This window comes from Pelophylax lessonae, assembly GCF_965119305.1.
Source record: "Pelophylax lessonae genome assembly, chromosome: 2".
Lineage (NCBI taxonomy): Eukaryota > Metazoa > Chordata > Amphibia > Anura > Ranidae > Pelophylax > Pelophylax lessonae.
In genome coordinates this window covers 602376560-602399975 of record NC_138769.1, presented here as the reverse complement: position 1 = coordinate 602399975, position 23416 = coordinate 602376560, and the positions used below count along the sequence as shown (strand labels likewise).

Below are 23416 nucleotides of genomic sequence, written 5' to 3'. Positions count from 1 at the left end.
CCAGTGCCTTAGTCTTCTGGGCACAATGTCGTCATGCATTCAGAGAATTTCTTGGGCGCACTAGCACCTGCACCAGTTTCAGCTGAGTTTGCAATGAAGGAAACAGGACCTAGCACAGTTAAGAACAGTGTCGCTAAGTATGAGAGCAAGTATGAAGAGTCTGCAGTGGTGACTGTAGAGAGAGACCTTGAGGAACTCATGCCCCTTGGGGTCATTAGGCTGTATCACCGTTACGACAGACCCCAGCGAGACAGGCTGGAAGGTTCACTGTGAGGGACTGTAGGTTCAGGGCAAGTGGAGATTCCCAACCAAGGGGATGGTCTCAAATGTTCTGGAATTTTGGCGCTCTTGACCTTCGATCACAAGATCAGGGACAGACCAATCTCTGTGCAGTTGGACAACAGGACAGCAATTGCCTATATTCAATGTCAAGGAGGAACTCGTAGCAGTGTGTTAGTGAAGGAGGTGGAGCTCATAACGTCTTGAACAAAAAGTGACCTACAAGCCCTAGGGACAGCTTACCTCCCAGGAAACACGCAGGCAAACTAACTTTCACGCAGTTTCCCAGATCACAACGAATGGGCATTATGCCCCTAAGTCTTCTCTTAACTAGTCCACATGTGTGGGCCTACCCCAGATAGACATCTTTGCTGCCCACAGCAATCACAAACTTGTGAGGTGCCTGTCCTGGTTTCCACAAGCTCAGGCAGAAGGGACAGATACACTGGTCACACCTTGGAACTGCAACCTAGCCTATGCGTCTCCTACAACATCTGTTATAATGAGATTCGTCTTGAGACTATTGAGAAAGAAGATAGTGGTCATGGTCGTCCTCCCATACTGGCCATGGAGGCACTAGTTCCCCCTTACCATCCACTTCACCGTGCAGCAACCAGTTACCCTCCCAGTGTTCCCACACCTCCTAGTTCTGGACAACTTTGTACATCCAGACATGCGCAGATTGGAACTACGAGCATGGCTGTTTAAAGGGGGAGACTGGAGAACCTAGGTTGCTCCTTCAGAATAATCTCTACTTTGTTAAATGCTGGAAAACCCTCTACTAACAATGTCTATGCCAAAATTTGGGACAAGTTTGTGGTTTTTCTGGCTGGGTGGGGCCTGGATTCCACTGCGCCTCCATTGACAGCTATTTTGGATTTCCTTCATTGACAGCTGTTCTGGATTTTTTTCAGGCCAGTTTAGACATGGGCAGTAGCCTAAACTTGTTGAAGGTGCAAGTGTCGGCGGCCATTTCAGCAATAACAAAGATGAAATGGGCCGAAAATCCATTGGTCACACAATTCCTTAAGGCATTCGTGTAAATTCGGCCACCAAGTGGGGAGGCTTTCCCCAATGGGATCTATCAGTATTGCTGAACTTCCTATCAGTCCAGTCTGAATGGACACACGGAGCTACAGCTTGGCTCGGGAGCCCCCATAGCAAGCTGCTTGCTGTGGGGGCACTCGCTTGGAGGGAGGGGCCAGGAGCAGCAACGAGGGACCTGAGAAGAGGAGGATCCAGGCTGACCTGTGAAAAAAACAACTGCACAAAGGAGGTAAGTATGACATGTTTGGTATTTTTATAAAAAAAAAAAAATGAGACTTTAGAATCATTTTAAGGGACTGTGTGAGTAACTTCTGCCTGTTTCACCACCCAAAGCCTATTAGGACAGTGGTTCTCAACTCCGGTCCTCGGGACCCACTAACAGGCCAGATTTTAAGTATTACCTTGGGGGATGCAGACTAGAATACTGCAATCACTGAAAAGCAAATGAGATCACCTGTGATGTAATTTAGTTATCTTGCAAACCTGGCCTGTTGGTGGGTCCCGAGGACCGGATTTGAGAACCACTGTATTAGGATAGAGTTAGCCAGGTGCACTACCCAGATAACCATTCAGAAGGGACAGCTACTGCCAAACCTAAACCCCTACTTGGGATAATCTTGCGCTAATGTGTCAGTGCTGGGATCAGTATTGGAAGTGCTCTGCCAGTCTGTTGAAATTAATTTCCCCTGAGGACACAGTCTGAAGTATTGTGCTAATAAGGCAGTGTAGCCACAATGGTTCTTGCAGTTCTTCTACACTTTTCACCTCCCAAAGCCTACAAGGGAGATTGCAGTTGAGTGCAATATTCAGCTAGCTTTCAGAGGGACAGCATACTATTATCCTCTACCCTTGCTTGGGGAATTCTCAGTTGGAGCCAGGTGTGCTGGAATTTTGCAGGGAAGACTAAAGTACCTGAAATCAAGTTGGGACTTGTGGCCTGCCAGAATGTACAGTTATTCCGGAGGGAGTACAATCTGGGATTTTTGGCTAGAAGTCTGTAATCACTCAAGTTGACCTCAAAGTTTGTACATTGACCAAGTTCTGGGCATCCCATAACCATCCTAACCCCATCCAGGTTTTTACCCCCAATAAATAAAAAAAAAAAAGCCTTTGGACCAGTTTTCTGACTACGTGTGACTGCTGAAAATGCATATTGTCTGGCTGTGCAGACAAAGGGGGACCCAAAATTCAGTGGCTCATGAGGGGTTAGTGCTACAGTGGTTTTACCTGCAAGAATCATTTTAAATTCTGTCCATCCTTTCCAGAAATTTACTTAATCTTGCTAGACAACACATCATTGTTGGTGACCTTAATTTATAATACTGCAGTTATATAATACAGTTTGCTCACCACCCTGTCCCCAGTCTCAACAGTAAAGGAGCAGCAGCTTACTCTGCTCTCTCCAACTGCAGCGTGTTCTTTGTCAGCGCATGCAGCAGAGCCTGACTGGCTCCAATTCTACAATATCAGAATTTTCAAATTCTACAATATCAAGGATTACAGAAGACCAATATCAAAGATATTCTAGAAAGTTGCAATAGCCACATTTAAAAAATGTTTATACAGTAAAACCTTGGATTGCGAGCATAATTCGTTCTGGAAGCATGCTTGTAATCCAAAGCACTCTTATATCAAAGCAAATTTTCCCATAATAAATAATGGAAACTCAGATGATTCGTTCCACAAGTCCTTCAGTTTATAGTCTATATACAAAGATTATAGCAATGTGATAGGTTGTGTAACCATAAAATGTCCATCCACAATATGTAGCCTTCCCAAGGGGATTAGAAGCAAAATCTAGCAGAGCTACAGAATATAAGAGAGATGAGAGGAGCCTCTAAGTGTAGCAATATGGTTACATTTAATGAAGGTTCAACATTTAGCAACTCACATGGTTGATGATTAAAATAGGCACATCTAAGTATGCAGGCATCCGGGGTAAAGCTGTCCACATAGACCGTCTTCTGAACCACTGATTCTCACCACTGTCAGTCTGCAATCGTGACCGGGAAGAATAGCCTGCAGTAGAGTGATCTGAAAGTGAGGCTTTGAATCACTCGTGGAGTGCAGTGGGGAAGGGATGATGAAGATGGCTGTGCGGAGGATGGTCTATGTGGACAGCTTTACCCCAGATACCTGCATTCTTAGATGTGCCTGTTTTAATCATCAACCATGTGAGTTGCTAAATATTGAACCTTCATTAAATGTAACCATATTGCTACACTTTAGAGGCTTCTCTCTTCTTTTTTATACATGACGCTACTTGTATATCAAGACATCGCTTGTATATCAAGTCAAAATTTATTTTAAAAATGTGCTTGTCTTGCAAAGCGCTCTCAAACCAAGTTACTCTCAAACCAAGGTTTTACTGTATTTGTTTGGAGTTCAACTTTAATTTTATCAATACAAAAAGTCTCATGAGTTTTCGAGAATGACTGGCTATGCAATTCTCATTTCTCTGTTTTTCATTCTTTCATTTTTATAAGCAGTAAAGTGGGGAGTGAATTCTTTTTTGGGCAGAAAGGAGGATAAGTTAGAACTTCAAGAAATTCCCACTTTACAGGAGAGTGGACCACCAACAATGCCTGTGGAGGGTCTTATTCTGCTCCAGGTTTGTAAGATTTGCACATTTTGTTTTCACCAGTAAGAGTTTTAAAGTTAGCTACGGTAAATATACTAGCGAATACAAAAAGAGAACCTAACAATTGACAAAAGCAGTCGATATCATACACATCGCAAAAAGAGTAATGACATATGGCACAAAGAAATACAATTGTAGGGTACGGGTACAGTGTAATTTCAAGTACACATCGGAACCTACTAGAATCTCAATGATCATCTGGGAGGAGGGAAAAAGATGAAAGGAGAAAGAAGGGAGTAGGAGAAAGGAGAGGAGGGGTAACAGGAGAGCTAAGGAGGGGAAAAAGAAGGTAGGGGGAGAAAATAGAGATTATTAGGGGAGGAACCAAGAAAACCCACAGACTAGGTCTGCTAAAATTTGAAGCATACACCAGAATTATACGGTGATACCTTGTGCATCAACCCAACAATTCCAAATTTTATCAAACTTATGGGGGCAGTTCCTACTAGCATTGGTAAACGTATCTATCGTTAGAGTCCCGTTGATAGCCACTTTCCACCCACTCACTGTAGGGGGAAGGCAGAGAAATTACACTTTAGAAACATTTCACTTCTCACATAGAAGGCAGATTAGAACACTAAGAGCCTTTCATGTTTATTAGGCACTAGGGATGGACTCTGTGTTCGAGTTGAATGTAAGATCGATTCAAAAATCAGCTGTACGTGTGTTCACAGAACACACAAACAAATGGGGCGCTCGGCGGGAAGTTCGCCAGATGATGAGCGCCCCATAATGCACTGCGCTGTTGCAGGGCATTTATTGCTGATGATTGGCCAAAGCATGCACCCGACCTGTATGTTTTGACCAATCACAGCACAATGTCCTATCAGAGCCATGATTGGCCAAAGGCAGGGGACCTTAGGCCAATCATGACTCAGGGGCTAAGTTCACGGCCCACACTATATACGGCTGCTGCATACATGGCAGCCGTGTATAGTGTGTTACAATAGAGATTAGGCAAGTAGTTAGTGGATAGTGTGTTCAGTCAGTTAAGTGCAGTCAGTGTAGTGTAAAGGCATACTCCACTTTTAAAATGTATGGATATGTTGTAGTCCTTGGTCCCCTCTAGGTGCTCTCTAAGTTTTGTGTCCCTGTCACTTATGGTTCGAGATTAGTGCCATGCCAAGCAGTCCAAGATTTCCCGTAGACACCAATGTTAACCACTTTACCACCGGAGGATTTTGCTGTCTTACGTCCAGGCCACTTTTTGCGATTCGGCACTGTGCAACTTTAACTGACAATTGCGCGGTCGTGCAACACCGTACCCAAACGAAATTTACGTCCTTTTTTTCCCACAAACAGAGCTTTCTTTTGGTGGTATTTGATCACCTGTGCGATTTTTACTTTTTGCGCTATAAACAAAAAAAGAGCGTTTATTTTGAAAAAAATAACAAAAAATTTTAACATTTTTTTATATGAAATTTCCCCCCCCCCCCAAAAAAAATGTAAAAATCACAATTTTTTAAAAATTTTGGCCAATTTGTTTTCTGCTACATATGTTTGGTAAAAAAAATCACAATAAGCGTATTTTGATTGGTTTGCACAAAAGTTATTGCGTTTACTAACTAAGGGAAAGATTTTTGTCATTTTTGGTGTTTTTTTTTTAACGAGTAATGGCGGCGATCTGCGATTTTTTTTGCGGGACTGCGACATTGCGGCGGACAGATCGGACCCTTGACTGACATTTTTGACACTTTTGGGGGTACCAGTGACATTACTACAGTAATCAGTGCTATAAATATGCACTGTTACTGTAAAAATGACACTGACAGGGAAGGGGTTAATTTTATTGGAGAGGGAGGGGTTAATGTATGCCTGGTGCTTACTAACGTGTGTGGGGGGAGGTGACTGTGTGACACAGGGACAGGTCGCATGTTCAGCTATGCTGAACACTGCAATCTGTCACTGTTTGTCACTTGGGAGATCCGTCCGCTCTGTTTACACAAGCGGGCGGATCTCCAAACTAGATTCCCCGACAATCGGGGAAGAGCAGCGGGGATCTCCGCCGCTCCTCCCCTGGCCCGACTCCCGCCGTGACTGAAAACAGCGGGAGCGCGCCTCCGGCAGCGCGCGAGCACCGCCTACAGGGGGAGGAGTCCAGCGACGTAGGTCTACGTCGCTGGATGGAATCGAACCACTTTGCCGCAGTACAGTCCCAGTGACTGGTGGGCAAGTGGTTAAAGAAGGGGAGCGGTGGTATGTCAAGCTGACCAATATTTTCCATAGATGCTAATGTTAAACACAGGAAGCAATGCCATGCCAAGCTGACCAATATTTCCCAAGATGCCAATGAGCACTGAAAGCTAAAAATTGGGGTCCCCCCAAAATCTATACCAGGCCCTTTGGGTCTAGTATAGATTGTAAGGGGAACTCCACGCAAAAAAAAAAAAACAGAGTTGGCTCCCCCCCAAAGTATATACCAGACCCTTATCCAAGCATGCAGCCTGTTCAGGCCAGGAAAGGGGGAAAGGGGGGGGACAAAGCGAGCCCCCCTCCTGAACCATACCAGACAACTTGCCTGCAACATGGGAAAGGGTGCTTTGGGGTGCCCCCCAAAGCACCTTGTCCCCATGTTGATGGGGACAAGGGCCTCTTCCCGACAACCCTGGGCTGTGATCGTGGGGGTCTGTGGGTGGGGGCTTATCGGAATCTGGAAGCCCCCTTTAACAATTAGCCCCCAGATCCTGCCCCACCCCCCCCCCATGTGAATGGGTATCAGGTACATCGTACCCCTACCCATTCACCAAAAAAGTGTAAAAAAGTAAAAACAACAGAGCACAAGTCCTTTGTTGAAAAGAAAAAAATTGTGTCCCTCTATGTAAATCCATCATCAATCACGTCGCTCACCGGACCCGAAAAAAAAAAATTTAGAAAAGCTTTGGCTCTTCAGAGGCTACCTGCTGTCTGCCTGATCCTCAGCTTTGACAGTACTTTTATAGGCAAGGGGCGGGGCCACCCGCTTACATTACGTGGAGAAATTTCAGTGGGAGGCAATCCTCCCAATTATTTTCCTTCAAAGTGGGAATGGCAGCGTGTCATTTATGGTATAGGGTAGTCATTCTAGGTAGAGTCAGGGGCGACATCATTTAGCACAGCAATCTACTGTATATTTTCTCATCTATAGCAGCTCTTCTCAACCTTTTTACCAAGGAAGAACCATTGAAATAAATTTTCAGTGTCAGGAAACCCCAGCTAATAGTTACTCTTTCTACAGCTCATGATACATTAGCATTTTGATTAGTGGTGAGAATGCTCTTTACCTTTGTGGTCAATGGGAAAAAGCCTGCCCTTTCACTGAGCTAAAAAGATTATTGTTATCAATACTAGCTTATCTGAGAGGCAGAATTATGGTCCATTGCTTCAGGGAACATTTGAAGGACCCTAGGGTGCCATAGAACCCTGGCCGAGAAAAGCAGATCTATAGAATGTAGATAAACAGGTTTTTGAAGTTTAGACGAAAACCACTTCACACCCCCTATATCAGCCCTTTACTGGAAGGTCTTATTTCCCATTTAACATCTAAAGAGGGAATGCTTTTATCAACTGCAGCTCTGATCATTTTAATTTTATACCGAGGACTAGTAAAAGCCTGTGAGTGCTTCTAACACTCATTCAGGGTGTACTAATTAAATTGGTTTAGTACATTTAAATACTAGGCAAAATGAATTCATCAGTGCACTGTTACTCAACCAATGGACAATAAAGCCTGGCTGGTTTGAAGCTAAAGGCCCGTACACACGTACCGATTGTCGGCCGAAAATGTTCGGCCGCCGAACGATCGGCCGATTTTCGGCTTGTTAGTATGATGCTTCCGACAGCCGACAGCGCACTTTCGGCCGAAAAGAATCTGTCTTGCAAGCATGAAAATGTTTGTATGCCGACACCAGAGCGGTCGATTGTTCGCCAGTCAGTACAGAATTCGGCCGACAGACAGCAGATTTGCAAGACTGGGCATGCTCAGAAAAGAAAAAACACAGGGAAAGTTAACCATTACATGACATCACTTCTGCAGTCGGCTGTAGTCGGCGGACAAATTTCTTGTGCAGTCTTTTGCACTTTTCAACAGACACCGACAGCCCTGGACAAAAGACGGCCGATCGTTCGGCACACGATCGATACGTGTGTACGGGGCTTAAGACAAGAGATCATGTTAAAGGGTGCTCTAAACAGGCCAGTTTAGAAAATCTGAAAACACAAGCTGACATATCGTTAGTCCTAGTTTACCAGTGATTTTGCACCTCATGATGCATGCCATCATTTATGATGAATCAGCACCTAATGTTAAATGATGTTACAATGAGACATACACACTTTGATGCCAAAGTTATTTTGTAAGAACAGCCCAGTCCATAGACAAAATCACTATGCAGGAGTTTTCTTTGCTGAGGGAAGACTATAATGTGTAAGCAATAAGCATGCATAACTTACCACCAGTGCCCGATTCAGACCTTGGGGGCATGGGGCACTTCAGGTTTGGGGACCCATCAAATGATATGTCATGTCAAATAAAAAAATTGAACTGAAATGAATGATAAACTGCATTTGTTATAAAAAAAATAAATTAAATAAAAACAATAAATAATAAATATATAGGCTCCGAAGAAGACACAAAGAAGATTTTTTTTTTTTTTTCTCAATTTTATTGACTTTAAGAATATACATTACACAGGTAATTGGAACTGGTAAGTCATACATCAGTTATGCATCACACTACAATATTTACAAAAATGATTTCTCCCTACACTTAGCATCTATAAAATCTTTAACTATCTCATCAAACTGAATCATCTTGAGGACACGGCTCTTGACAGCCACTAGGCACAGAGCACTTAGTCTTTCATGGGTAGTCGTGGCTCTCAGATAATTCTGTATCAGTGCCAATTTGCTGAACAACCTTTCTCCCGAACAACTAGTGACCATCATGCTCAAACCTATTCTAACAGTAACACCTGGAAAGGTATTGGCAAGCCCTTATTCATGTTATAAAACTGCTTGTTGAGATGGAGTGAGACATGATCGTAGCTTGGTAAAGGTTGCAAGCTGGACAATTTCCTCTATGTACATACACACTACTGAAGTCTCGAAGGGGAAAATACGTTTCATTTTTTTATATAGAAAGTCTGAGACCTCCTCTGGCAGGGGGCCCCCTTTCTGGCTAGGGGGCCCAGGGTAATTGCCCTTTTTTCCTCTTATAAATCTGGCACTGCCTACTGTCAGTCTGCCGCATTTAGTTCTGATATAAAATGATCAAATATACTGTATAGCAATTTGGCAGAGCAAATTCATTTTCTTTTGAATGTTGTTGTCTAAATCACAAAGCAATCAAAGACATAAAATGGTGGTTTGGGTTGACAGCAAGGATATCAAAATTACCCAGATTGAACCTGATAGAAAATTTCAGTCACTTTCTAAGTCAGTGCTATAGTTATTTTCCATTTTATATTTGATCTATCAATAAATTGTACTCAGGGCTTTTTTTCAGCAGGAACGTGGAGGAACGCAGGTCCGGCACCTCCAGCACTGAATGTATGTAACGGCAAGGGGTTGGAGAGTCTATGCTGGCTACTAGGGGATCTACTGTTGTTGGAGGGGATATATTGTTGCTAGGGAGGTCTATTGTTGCCCTGGGGAGTCCATTGTTGCCTGGGGGGGGGGGGGTTTATATGGCTGAGTAGTCAGTTGTTGCTGGGAGGGATCTACTGTTATGGAAGAGGTCCATTGATACGGGCTACTTGGAGATCTGTTGTCGCTGCTAGGAGTCTATTGTTGCTAGATGGATCTATTGTTGCTGGGTGGTATTTTTTTGTGGGGGGGGGCATTGTGGCTCGGGAGTCTATTGTTGCCAGGGATCTATTGTTGTGGGGAGGGGGTCTATTGCTGCTGGGGGGTCTGTGGTTGCTGAGGGGGCAACTATTGTTGCTGCCTGCAGGGATCTATTTTAATGCTTTTCTTGTTATCGCTATCATACTCCATACGAATTGCTTACCACAACAAAATGATACTTGGTTCTGTATTCTAAAAGGGACGGTCCTGGAAGGTGGTTAGAAGGTGGAACCAAATGACAGTGATTGAAGGTGGGTGGGGGGGAGACAAGGGGTGACTTGGAGGGGGGGGGAGTTCCTATTTTTTGAGAAAAAAAAGCCCTGATTGTACTGAATTTGTCAATTTATTAGCCAGTTCCAACTTCATATATTAAATTTTGTGCAGAGCTTGGATTAGAAGGGGTTTCCAAGGGGTATAATAAAATTCAGATTCAATAGTATTGTTTCACTATTTTATATAAGAGTATATTATGTGAGTCCACTATTTTATATGCTTTTTTATATCTAGGCTCTTAGAGAGGATCTCTGGCTTGGTGCATTATATGAGAGAGGTGTCATTATCAAATGCTTTCCACCACCAATGAAAGACCTGTATAGTCAGGAATGGAGGATTCTCAACCTATTGACCCCTCTGCAGCATGAGAACATAGTTTGCCTCCTAACTGCTGGAACTGGATCTACAGGTGTGCTGGAGCATCACCAGCTATTAGTTCTGCAGCATTACCCTGAGGTATGTTATTGGAATCCTCAGTATTTATACATTTTGTCCAAGCGCAGGCCATTGTATTTACAGGTAATAAAATTGTCTCAGACTCACTGCAGCATTCTGTAAAAAAAAAAGTGAGAATAAAGCAAAATGCATTAGAAATGTATCTTTTTTTAATAACAGGGCAAACAGCAGAAATGTTCAGCAACACAGCAACAGATCAGAAATTACCTTTATTAATCTGGCTGCATTGACTTATCTAATCTGATTTATGACTTATAAGATGTTATTAAACATACAATTGCATTAAATCCTGTGCTTGCTCTACTCAATAGGGTACTGTATATAGGCGTGCATAGGGGGTGGGCCTGGGCACACCCTAATCTGGGGGTCAGCAACCCATCTAAGACGATCCACCTGTTGACAGGCCATAATCCTTCCTTGATGACTCCCACAACCTGGACAGGAGGGGAGGCATTTACTGGATCTGTATTTTCCCCCTGCAGAACTTTGCTTCTCCTTCTCTCTCTCTCTGCTGGCATTCGACCACTTGAGGAGGAAAATACAGTGGATTGGTACCAGTCTATGCCACTCCTGCCACCCCTACTGTCCCTGTTCCTCTTCTTTTTTTCAATGCCAATCACTATCTATGTTCATTCATAACTGAATCATAGTAACTGTGTTTACTATGCTTCAGTTTGTGAATGAACAGGAAGCCGCTCAGTACAGAGCACTTCCCATTCATACACTGTCACAACATCGGATTATTAGTACAGAGGCTCTGACCGGAGCTGTGAGGGTTTTTGTTCGTGTAAGCTGCTGGTGTGTGAATTTTGTTATTTTTATCTGATTTAGGGAAAAAAAATGACTTTAGTACCACTATAAGGGCTAAGGATTAGTTGTATGACAATAGGTTGTGTTTAAAGGTTTTGGCTTTTTCTATGAAATATAAATGCAGGCCCGTTTAGAAAACAAAATCCACCATGTGCATGTAGTATCAAATTACTTGAAAAATAAAAAATCAGAAAGTTGTTGCAAAAAGTAATTAACAAAAAGTAACAAAAGTGATTTTAAGGGTTATTTTTTTTTTTTTAATAAACACATATTTACCTGCTCTGTGCTATGGTTTGGCCCTAAACCTCCTCTTCTGGGGTTCCTCGACGATGCTCTCAGCTCCTTCTCCTTTCCGAGTGCCCCCATAGCAAGCGGCCTTCTATGGTTGCACTCGGGCAGGCTCGATCTTGAGCTGAGCTGTGTGCGTCTATTGACACATGCAGTGCGGCTTCGCCCCACCCCCTACTCACTCCTCACAGCATTTGATTAACAGCAGCAGGAGCCAATGGCTCCCGTTGCTGCCTCCATGTTCAGTGAGGAGAGTAACACTGCTGCTCTCGGGCACAGCATTGGATCGAGATTGGGCTCAGGTAAGTATTTTGGGGGGGGGGGGTGGGAACTGAACATGAAAGGCTTTTTACCTTAATGTAAATAATGCAGCCTATGCAACCACTTTAAATTTTCCTTGATTTCCTACCTGTGCTAGGGATCTTTGCAGAGCTACTTGACTGGTCGAACCACTGACTGGGCCACAGCCTGCCGAATGGCCATTTCACTTAGCAGGGGACTGGCTTTTCTTCATGCCAATATTAGGAAAGAAGGTTAGTATTTCTTTTTTTTTTTTTTTTTTTTTAAATATCAGTTTTGTTAATCTGTCAGGATCAAAACAATAGTAAAGTATTGAAGTTAATATATGGCTAATTTTAAGGACAAATAGATGCATGATCAGTCTATGGGCATCTACTGTACTTACAGTGAGGGAAAAAAGTTATTGATCCCCTGCTGATTTTGTATGTTTGCCCATTGACAAAGAAATGATCAGACTATCATTTTAATGGTAGGTTTATTTTAACCACTTAAGCCCCAGGGGATTTGTCTGCTCAAAGACCAGGGCCTATTTTGCGGTTCGGCACTGCGTGAGTTTAACGGACAATTGCACGGTCGTGCAACACTGTATCCAAATTAAATTGATGTCCTTTTTTCCCCATAAACAGAGCTTTCTTTTGGTGGTATTTGATCACCTGTGCGATGTTTACTTTTTGCGCTATAAACAAAAAAAGAGCAACAATTTTGAAAAAATAACAATATTTCTCACATTTTTTATATGAAATTCCCCAAAAAAATTTAAAAATCAAAATTTTACATTTTAGGCCAATTTGTTTTCTGCTACATATTTTTGGTGAAAAAAATCACAATAAGCGTATTTTGATTGGTTTGCGCAAAAGTTATCGCGTTTACTAACTACGGGAAAGATTTATGTCATTTTTATTGTTTTTTTTTAACTAGTAATGGCGGCGATCTGCGATTTTTTTTTTTTTTTGCGGGACTGCAACATTGCGGCAGACAGATCGGGCCCTTGAATGTAATTTTTGACACTTTTGGGGGTACCAGTGACATTACTACAGTAATCAGTGCTAAAAATATGCATTGTTACTGTAATAATGACACTGGCAGGGAATGGGTTAACTTTATTGGTGATCAGTGGGTTGAATGTATCCCTAGGGGCGTGATTCTAACTGTGGGAGGGCGTGGCTTGTGATGTAACCACAGAGACATACGATCCAACATAGCAGGATCGTATAGTCTCTGAAGTTACATCAGGGAGAATAACAGGCGGCTTTGTTTACATTAGCCGCCTGCCTTTCTCCCTCTCTCTCTCCCTATCAGGAGGGATTTTGTCCCACTCCTCTTTGCAGATCCTCTCCAAGTCAATAAGGTTTCGAGGCTGACATTTGGTAACTTGAATCTTCAGCTCCCTCCACATATTTTCTATGGGATTAAGGTCTGGAGACTAGCTAGGCCACTCCAGGATCTTAATGTGCTTCTTCTTGAGCCACTCCTTTGTTGCCTTGGCCGTGTGTTTTGGGTCATTGTACTGCTGGAATACCCTTCCACAACCCATTTTCAATGCCCTGGCTGAGAGAAGGAGGTTCTCACCGAACATTTGACAGTACTTGGCTCCATCCATCATGCCTTTGATGCGGTGAAGTTGTCCTGTCCCCTTAGCAGAAAAACACCCCAAAAGCATACTACCTCCATTTTTGAGGGTGGGGATGGTGTTCTTGGGGACACAGGCAGCATTCCTCCTTCTCCAAACACAAGTTAAGCTGATGCCAAAGAGCTTAATTTTGGTCTCATCTGACCAAAACACTTTCTCCAACCCAGTTCTCCTCTGAATCATTTAGATGTTTATTCGCAAACTTCACACGGGCCTGTACATGTGCTTTCTTGAGCAGGGGGACCTTGCGGGCACTGCAGGATTTCAGTCCTTCGTGGCGTAGTGTGTTACTAATTGTTTTCTTGGTGACTATGGTCCCAGCTGCGTTGAGATTATTGACAAGATTATCCTGTGTAGTTCTGGGCTAATTCTCATGATCATTAAACTCCATGAGGTGAGATTTTGCATGGAGCCCCAGACCGAGGGAGATTGACTGACAGTTATTTTGTGTTTCTTCCATTTGCGAATAATCTCACCAACTGTTGTCACCCTCTCACCAAGCTGCTTGGCCAAGGTCTTGTAACCCATTCCTGCCTTGTGTAGGTCTACCATCTTGTCCCTTTCATCCTTGGAGAGCTCTTTGGTCTTGGCCATGGTGGAGAGATTGGAATTTGATTACTTCTGTGGGCAGGTGTCCTTTATACAGGTAACAAGCCAAGATTAGGAGCACTCCCTTTAAGAGAGTGCTCCTAATCTCAGCTTATTACCTGTATAGAAGACACCTGCCCACAGAAATTGCTGATTAAGAGCGGATCAAATACTTATTTCACTTATTAAAATGCAAATCAATTTATAACTTTTTTGCTTTTTCCTGGATTTTTTGTTGTTGTTCTGTCTTTCACTGTTAAAATAAACCTACCATTAAAATTATAGACTCATCATTTCTTTGTCAGTGGGCAAACGTACAAAATCGTCAGGGGATCAAATACTTTTTTTCCCTCACTGTGTTTGTATACAGTACATGTGATAAAATAAGCACTGTTGCATTTTTTTAACATAATAATTTTAATGTGATTTAAAAAAGGCATCTTTTTTGTAATATAAGGAATAAGAAATTTACATTTGCAGTAAGTACTATAAAATATTATAAGCATCAAGACAGTCCTCTCTTATCATCTTCCTGCATACAGTATTTATAGAAATTACATACCTAAAGGGTAACTCCACTTTTGTGGGGGAAAAAATAGCTAATAAAGAAAAAACAATATAGTGTATACAATTGTGACTCAAATCATATTGTAATGGAATGTTATTAAAAATGACCTTTCCTTTTCAATCTGCACCTGTTGTAATTTTCTGAAAACGTAATGCAATATGGCTACCTGGAGCTGTTCTGTACACCGAATGTATACTGACCACACCCCAGAAACATCATTTCCTGTTTGTGTGATTGGCTCACCAATTTTCCCAGAAGTCTGCACTAATATACATGTCAGATTTCTGGCATCCTCTGCAACAAAAATGTCAATTTTGGTGAGATACTCCCAATAGGAACACGTCTAAAGGGATGCAGACCCAGCAGCTTTCCTCATTAGAGCCCTGCAGCTGCCACAGCTGATAGATAATTATGAAACTACTCCCATTAGACCCACTCAGCACAGAGAAACAAACAGGGATTTCATCAGAATAACAAAAAAGGTAGGAATCTGCAACAAAGTTTGTTAAAGACCTTGTAATGTACAGAGACCACTCAGAGGGGATTGTTTTTTTTTTTTTCAACAAAAGTGAAGTTACGTTTTAAGCCTCGTAAACACCACTCGTTTTTCGGCTAAACCCAGCGGTCAGAGCCTTTGTACTAACAATCCGATGTTAGTACAGGGATCTCCGCTGCTGTTCTATTGTGTTCTGACAGGGGGACAGCCCCCCACCAGAACACTCCGGTCAGCGCTCTCAGCCATTGGCTAAGAGCGTTGATCGGGAGCCGGTCGGCTGGTAGTTTTCCAACATGCTTGTCCGACAGAAGCGGGCTGTTTTCCGGCTGCCATGCACACAGGCTGAATGTCGGACCATTTTTATTGAACTGGCCGATGTCGCCCCACATTTTGGCCCGTCTGTTCTAGGCTTAAGGTGTGTGCGCAGCATCCACTGCAATACTTGCAGTATCTACAATTCAAATTCAGTTCACGATCATCGGTGGATGTTGTAAGAAGTAATTGCTATATACCTCTTGACTAGAAAAGTTCCGTATATGTACAACATACATAAAAAGCAAACTGAAAATCAAATGGGAAATATTTTCATTTTAAATGAGAATTCAAATAATGGCAAAACCGGAAACAAGTGTAAGAACAGAATGGACAGTTGGTAAATTTATGGTTTAGTGCAGGCTTCTAATTTTTTTGTTATAGCTGACATAGCGGTCACATAATCAGGAATCGCTGTGATTGGCGTCAGTGACAGCGATAGTGGGCCAGCAGCTGTGAAAAGTGTCGGCTGCTGGCTCTCAAAGAGGGGACATTTATACATGTATCCCAGAATCCTGCTTAGAAGTATTTATTTAAAGATTGTGGACGAGATAGGTTAAAGTGATATTAAAGGCAGATTTCTTTTTTTAATAACAAACATGTCATACACACCTGCTTTGTGTAATGGTTTTGTACGGAGAAACCCTGATCCTCCTCTTCTCGGGTGCCCCACAGGTGCTCCTAGCCCCTCCCTCCTGCTGAGTGCCCCCAACGCAAGCAGCCTGCTATGGGGGCACCCGAGCAGGCTCGCTCCTGAGCCACTGCTCTGTGTGTCCATTCACACATTGAGTGCAGCTCGGCCCTGACCCCACTTGCTCCTCATTGGCTCACTGGCTGTGATTGACAGTAGTGGAAAGTCACGTGTGTTCTTTATATTATATCAGACTCTCGCTTCAATTTGTTTTCAGACTAAAAGAAAATGTACAGAACATCAAATAAAGCAGATTTGTTTTCAAGGCCATGCGCTATCACATTGTCCAGCTGTGAATGTAGAGGAAGCTTTAGATTCAAATTCCATCGGAAAATTACAAGTGCTGACTGTGATATCCTTCACCCACACGTTTGCTGTTATCTAGACTTCTTTCACTTTTTTATTTTGTTACAAAATGATAACTCTTCATCTGTCAGCACATGTGTTGCATTCTTAGATTGCTTTCTTTTTATTGTGGTTCAGAAGGATCTCAAGTGATACACTTTCTCTTCACTTCAGCTTTTATGTGAAGACATGAATCTAGAGGACGTCAAACTTGTGTAGAGATGTTCAGAGTTCATTACATTTCAATGACACGATAAAGGAACCCATCTTTTTAAAAAAAATGGTCCGACTGTAATAGCTTCATTGTCTTCCTTTTACTGCAAGTTTTATTTTTATTTCTTTTTTTTTTTTGAAAATCTTTTTATTAAAGTTTTAACAAAGACAACTCAACAAGACACAACCAGGACAAACAAGGTGCAAGAAGTCCACGTCAAGGAGGTTACGTAGCAATAACATTCAATAACGTGCTGCCCACGCAGGGGCAGGTCCTGCAAAAGGAGCTAGCATTGTAAGTCAGAACATAACATGCAACCAGGAACTACAACAGTTTACGAGCTGTCTTCAGCAAGGGGCATACAAGACAGTACAGTAAATTCGGAGGTGGTGATCAAGTGAGACCCTGAGTCAGAGGCCCAGTGGCTGTTAGTTCAACAAGGCAGAGGAAGAGTCCTCAAGCCAGCGCGTCCACACCCTATCTTGCTTCTTGGGGCAACCTCTATGACAGTAAGTATCTCGGTATAGTGGGATTGCCGGGTCCACCAGGCCCCTCCACTGTAAAAGCGTGGGGGGAGCCCACTGGCGCCAATGAAAGGCTATATTTTTCCTAGCATAAAAGAACAACAGGCCCAGTAAAGTGCGATCCGCCACCCTAGGGACGATGTCATCCAGGAGACCCAATAGACCCAGTCTTGGAGACGGGGTCACCGAGACCTGCAGGACAGCGGAAAACACCCTGGACCAGTATGACACGTCCAAAAGATTATGAATAAAGTCTCCCGGAGCTTGTCCGCAGCGCCAACACTCCTGGGAGTGGGAGGCATGGATCTTATGCATACCGTGCAGGGTGAGGTAAGCCCTGTGGACAATCTTGTATTGGACCAGCCGGTCCCTGAGGGAGACTAGAATAGCGAAGGGAGACTCCCATATATGCAACCAATCCACCAAGGCCAGGTCCGGGACATCTCGGGCCCAACGAGCGTGAAGGCCAGAGAGCTCCGGAGACGAGACACGGAGGAAATGGGCATGCAGCACCGATATAGCTCGCTCAGAGCAATCGTGATGCAACACCCACTCCAGATCAGATTGTACCAACTGGGAGCCCGGGCCAGGGAATTGGGCTCCGAAGGCGTGGGATAATTGTAGATAATGAAAAAAATAGGAGGATGGGAGGTTGTGATCAGAGGCCAATTGTGTAAAGGAGGGAAGGGATAGATCGCCAGTGAGATCCGAAATCCTCTTAATGTTGCCTTTAGTCCAAAGGACTGGGTCAGTTAAATTAAAAAGGTGTGGCAGGGAGGGGTTAATCCATAGAGGAGCGTTGGGAGAGACCGCGGGGTTCGGATACGCCTCCAACGACAACCCCTGCCGCCAGGCCCGGAGTGTCGTCTTCATGGAGGTAGTAAGGGCGTAAGGAGCTCGGGGACCTCTAAATAGCAAATGAATCAGGGCCTCCACCGATCCCAGCACCGCCACCTCCACCACAACAGCAGAATTGGACGCCTCAGGGGCCAACCACCACACCGCAGTAACCAGTTGTGATGCCATCAATTTATCAAGGTTGTGCCTGATGAGGCTGACATCCGTGGCCAAGTAGTCCATCTTGACTGTCAGGGCATCCTTACAGGCCTTGATGGCCTCTAGTATATCGGATGGAGACGGATTGGAGGGCCCTCCCTCCTGTTTGTGTGCCCGCCGACATGCTGGAAAGAGGAGGCCGCGTGTCCAAGATGGCCGCCGCTGGACCCGTAGGCCGTGAAGCACTCCCGGAGGACTTGGCAGATCGGAGCTTCCCCGGGGAAAGCAGAGGAGCCTGTGAGGTGCCCCCTGTCTTCCTGGACCCCAGAGTGGAGATGGAGGTGAGTTAGCCTAGAGAGATGGATGCCGATGGGATCAGAAGGATGAGGTAAGGAGCGGAGCTCGAGCCCAGTGCATCCGCTCAGCTTCACATCGCAGCCACACCCCCTTATTTTTATTTCTTAGTCATGAACAATTTATTTTATTTTAAAATGTTTGCCCTGGTACAGGTGCATCTCAAAAAAAAAAAAAGAATATCATCAAAAAGTTAATTTGTTTCAGTAATTCAATTCAAAAAGTCAAACTCATATATTATATAGATGCGTTACACACAGAGTGATATATTTCAAACATTTCTTTCTTTTAATTTTGATGATTATGGCTTACGGCTAGTGAAAACCCAAAATTCAGTATCTCAGAAAACAGGACTATTACATAAGACCAATTAAAAAAAAAAAAGATTTATTACAGAAATGTTGTCTTACTGAAAAGTATGTCCATGTACAGTGTAGTATGCAGTATGCGTGGCTCCTTTTGCATGAATTACTGCATCAGTGCGGTGTGGCATGGAGGCGATCATCGGTGGCACTGCTGAGGTGTTATGGAAGCCCAGGTTGCTTTGATAGCGGCTTTCAGCTCATCTGCATTGTTGGGTCTGGAGTCTTTCATCTTCCACTTGACAATACCCCACAGATTCTCTATGGGGTTTAGGTCAGGCGAGTTTGCTGGCCAAAAAAGTGATACCATGATCATTAAACAAGGTATTTGTACTTTTGGCAGTGTTATGGGTGCTACGTCCTGCTGGAAAATGAAATCAGCATTCCCCATAAAGCTGGTCAGCAGAGGGAAGCATGAAGTGCTCTAGAATTTCCTGTTAGAGGGCTGCGCTGACTTTGGACTTGATAAAACACAGAGGACCAACACCAGCAGATGACATGGCTCCCCAAATCATCACTGACTGAGGAAACTTCACACCGGACCTCATCCAACTTGGATTCTGTGCCTTCCTCCAGACTATGGGACCTTGATTTCCAAATAAATTGCAAAATGTACTTTTAATCAGAAAAGAGGACTTTGAACCACTGAGTTACAGTCCAGTCCTTTTTTCCTTAGCATAGGTAAGACGCTTTTGACGTTGTCTCTGGTTCAGGAGTGGCTTGACACAAGGAATGCGACAGTTGTAGCCCATATACTGGATACATCTCTGTGTGGTGGCTCTTGAAACACTGACACCAGCTATAGTCCATTACTTGTGAATCTCCCCCAAATGCATGAATGACCTTTGCTTCACAATCCTCTCAAGGCTGCGGTTATCCCTGTTGCTTGTGAACCTTTTTCTACCTACCTTTTTCCTTCCACTTAACTGTCTATTAATATGCTTGGATACAGCACTCTGTGAACAGCCAGCTTCTTTAGCAATGACCTTTTGTGACTTACCCTCCTTGTGGAGGGTGTCAATGACTATCTTCTGGACAACTGTCAAGTCAGCAGTCTTCCCCATGATTGTGTAACCTACTAAACCAGACTGAGAGACCATTTTAAGACTCCGGAAACCTTTACAGGTGTGTTAAGTTAATTAGCTAATTAGAGTGTGACACCATTCGTCTACAACATTGAACTTTTTCACAATATTCTAATTTTCTGAGATAGTGAATTTTGGGTTTTCTCTAGCTTTAAGCCATAATCATCAAAATTACAAGAAAGAAATGCTTGAAATATATCACTTTGTGTGTAATGAATCTATATAATATATGAGTTTCACTTTTTGAATTGAATTACTAAAATAAATGAACTTTTTGATGATTTTTTAATTTTTTGAGATGCACCTGTATTGCCCAGATATACCCCCAAACCTCGGGAAAAACCTGACACTGTACATAGTTGATCAATGGGTCGACTTGTGTACAACCAGAGTGCTCATACATGGATCAAAATGAGGCCAGTCCCTGCTGATTTTGATTTAGGGTTAGCCGGCATTAATCAATCTTCTTTTAGACATCAGACACCTTTACAAATTAACTTGACTTGTAACTTTTTGGTGAATCTTAGTTTCTTTGGAATTTTCAACAGAGGATACATTATCCCATTATCCCTGTATGTACACAAACCTCTATCTGTTTTATGTGCAATATCTTACATATTCAGTGGCACTTGTTTGTCCTGTACTATGAAGTTAAACAATCTGCTTTGTCTCACCAATAGACATATGTAAACCAGCTATTGCTCACCGAGATCTGAGCAGTGAAAATATCCTGGTGACAGCTGATTCCTGTTGTGTCATATCAGACTTTGGCCTCTCTGTGGTTTTAGAGGATTACCAAATGAAGAAGAAGGGACATGATCCAGCTGTACTAAACATGGTAATTTATGGATAATACAAGATACTTTGCATTATGCATTGTGATCTGCTGGCATTTTATTGACACTGAACTGTTGTCACAGACAGGAACACTCCGCTACATGTCTCCAGAAATGTTGGATGGCTCCCTGAATCTTATGTCCTGGGAGCTTGCCCTGACTCAGGCTGATGTATATTCCTTGGGTCTCCTGCTCTGGGAGATATTCAGTCGCTGCAATGATTTATATGCAGGTAAGAAAGGTGGGAGGCTGGGCCAGATCTAGGGGAGTGCTGGGGTGGGCTGTGCTTCCCCAGATTATAGATGTGCCCCCCTAGGACCAGTGATATCAATAGCAGGAAATGGAGGGGCTGGGGAACAGGACAGCATCGGCAATACCGAATTTAGATTGTTGCAGAGTGCCCTGCAGCATTTCCACTTTCCTATTCTTGGTGCATCGAGGCAAACCAGGACGCACATTGTCATATGTTACTGTGGTACTGGCAGCCGCCCCACCTGCACCATGGAAATGGATGATGTTGATCCAGGGCCCGGGATTAATAATAGGAAAGAAGTCCTGCTTCCATCCAGACCTGCTTTGTCTCCCACTCCCTGCCATTATGCTGCAGCCACAGTGGGAATTGGAAGGCAGGACTCTATATATGAGGGGACTGAGGACTTTACTGTAAAGGGGGGCTAACCAGTGGCGGCTGGTGCTCAAAATTTTTGGGGGGGCGCAAAAAGAAAAATGTAATAGGTATTGCTTCGTGGCAAAAAACACGGTAAAAAATTGCGTGACTTTGAGGTCATGGTACAGGCATGGCACAGATGGTATAGGCATGGCACAGGCATGGCACAGATGATGGTATAGGCATGGCACAGGTGATGGAATAGGCATGGCACAGGTGATGGTATAGGCATGGCACAGGTGATGGTACAGGCATGGCACAGGTGTTGGTACAGGCATGGCACAGGTGATGGTATAGGCATGGCACAGGTGATGGTACAGGCATGGCACAGATGATGGTATAGGCATGGCACAGGTGATGGTACAGGCAGGGCACAGGTGATGGAGTAGGCATGGCACAGGTGATGGTATAGGCATGGCACAAGTGATGGAATAGGCATTGCACAGGTGATGGTATAGACATGGCACAGATGATGGTACAGGCATGGCACAGGTGATGGAATAGGCATGGCACAGATGGTATAGGCATGGCACAGGTAATGGAATAGGCATAGCACAGATGGTACAGGCATGGCACAGGTGATGGAATAGGCATGGCACAGGTGATGGTATAGGCATGGCACAGGTGGTGGTAAGGTCATGGCACAGGTGATGGAATAGGCATGGCACAGATGGTACAGGCATGGCACAGGTGATGGTATAGGCATGGCACAGATGGTATAGGCATGGCACAGGTGATGGAATAGGCATGGCACAGATGATACAGGCATGGCACAGGTGATGGAATAGGCATGGCACAGGTGATGGTATAGGCATGGCACAGGTGATGGTAAGGTCATGGCACAGGTGATGGAATAGGCATGGCACAGATGGTACAGGCATGGCACAGGTGATGGTATAGGCATGGCACAGATGGTATAGGCATGGCACAGGTGATGGAATAGGCATGGCACAGATGGTACAGGCATGGCACAGGTGATGGTAAGGTCGTGGCACAGGTGATGGAATAGGCATGGCACAGATGGTACAGGCATGGCACAGGTGATGGAATAGGCATGGCACAGATGATGGTATAGGCATGGCACAGGTGATGGAATAGGCATGACACAGATGGTACAGGCATGGCACAGGTGATGGAATAGGCATGGCACAGATGGTACAGGCATGGCACAGGTGATGGAATAGGCATGGCACAGATGGTATAGTACGCAGGTACAGGCATGTCACAGGCATGTAACATGGCCGCCCCCCCCCCCCCATCAATGCAGAGAGAGACCCGTCCCCTTCAAAGCACCAGACTGTGACAGTGTGCAGGCCCCCCCCCCCCCCCGAGGCATCACTTACCGGCTCAGTCTCACTGCTGCTGCCTGTGGGAGTAGCGTCTCTGGGCTGGCTTTGAGTTCTCTCATAACGGCGTCGGAGTGTCACTCTTCTTCTGTCTGCCTTCACTTTTCTTCCACGGAGTTCGCCAGTCGAGTCCTCACGCACTCTCCTCTCTCTCAGCCGGGCGGGAAGTTCCAGGAACAGAAGGTGATTACGACATGACGCCGGGGCGGTGCACCGCCCCCACGCGTCACGTCCCGGGATGTCCTCCTGTGATTGGTCCAGGCTGGAGTCTGGACCAATCACAGCCAGGAGTCCAGGAAAGTGGGGAGTGTCGGGGCGCCTCTGTCTGCCTCACGTGGGAGGCAAAACCCCACCCCTCCATACCAATCACTAAGTCCGGCGCCCCTAGTGGGCAAAAAATATCCTTTTTTTTTTTAATCTTTTTTTTCTTCTTCGTTTTTTTTTGGGGGGGGGGGGGGCGGCGCCCCTCCGTCCCCTATCAGCCG

General features: G+C 44.2%; 1 protein-coding gene across 1 annotated transcript in view; it reads left to right on the top strand.

Moving 5' to 3' along the window:
• The window catches only part of AMHR2 (anti-Mullerian hormone receptor type 2), a gene marked incomplete at both ends in the record, with an annotated part of 83849 nt that overhangs the window by 44642 nt on the left and 15791 nt on the right, over nucleotides 1–23416 (top strand). Inside the window, 5 exons of the mRNA XM_082248159.1 lie at nucleotides 3813–3937; nucleotides 10298–10519; nucleotides 12036–12150; nucleotides 20763–20920; nucleotides 21003–21150. Coding sequence (XP_082104285.1) covers nucleotides 3813–3937; nucleotides 10298–10519; nucleotides 12036–12150; nucleotides 20763–20920; nucleotides 21003–21150 — 768 coding nt within the window. The remainder of the gene's footprint in view (nucleotides 1–3812; nucleotides 3938–10297; nucleotides 10520–12035; nucleotides 12151–20762; nucleotides 20921–21002; nucleotides 21151–23416) is intronic.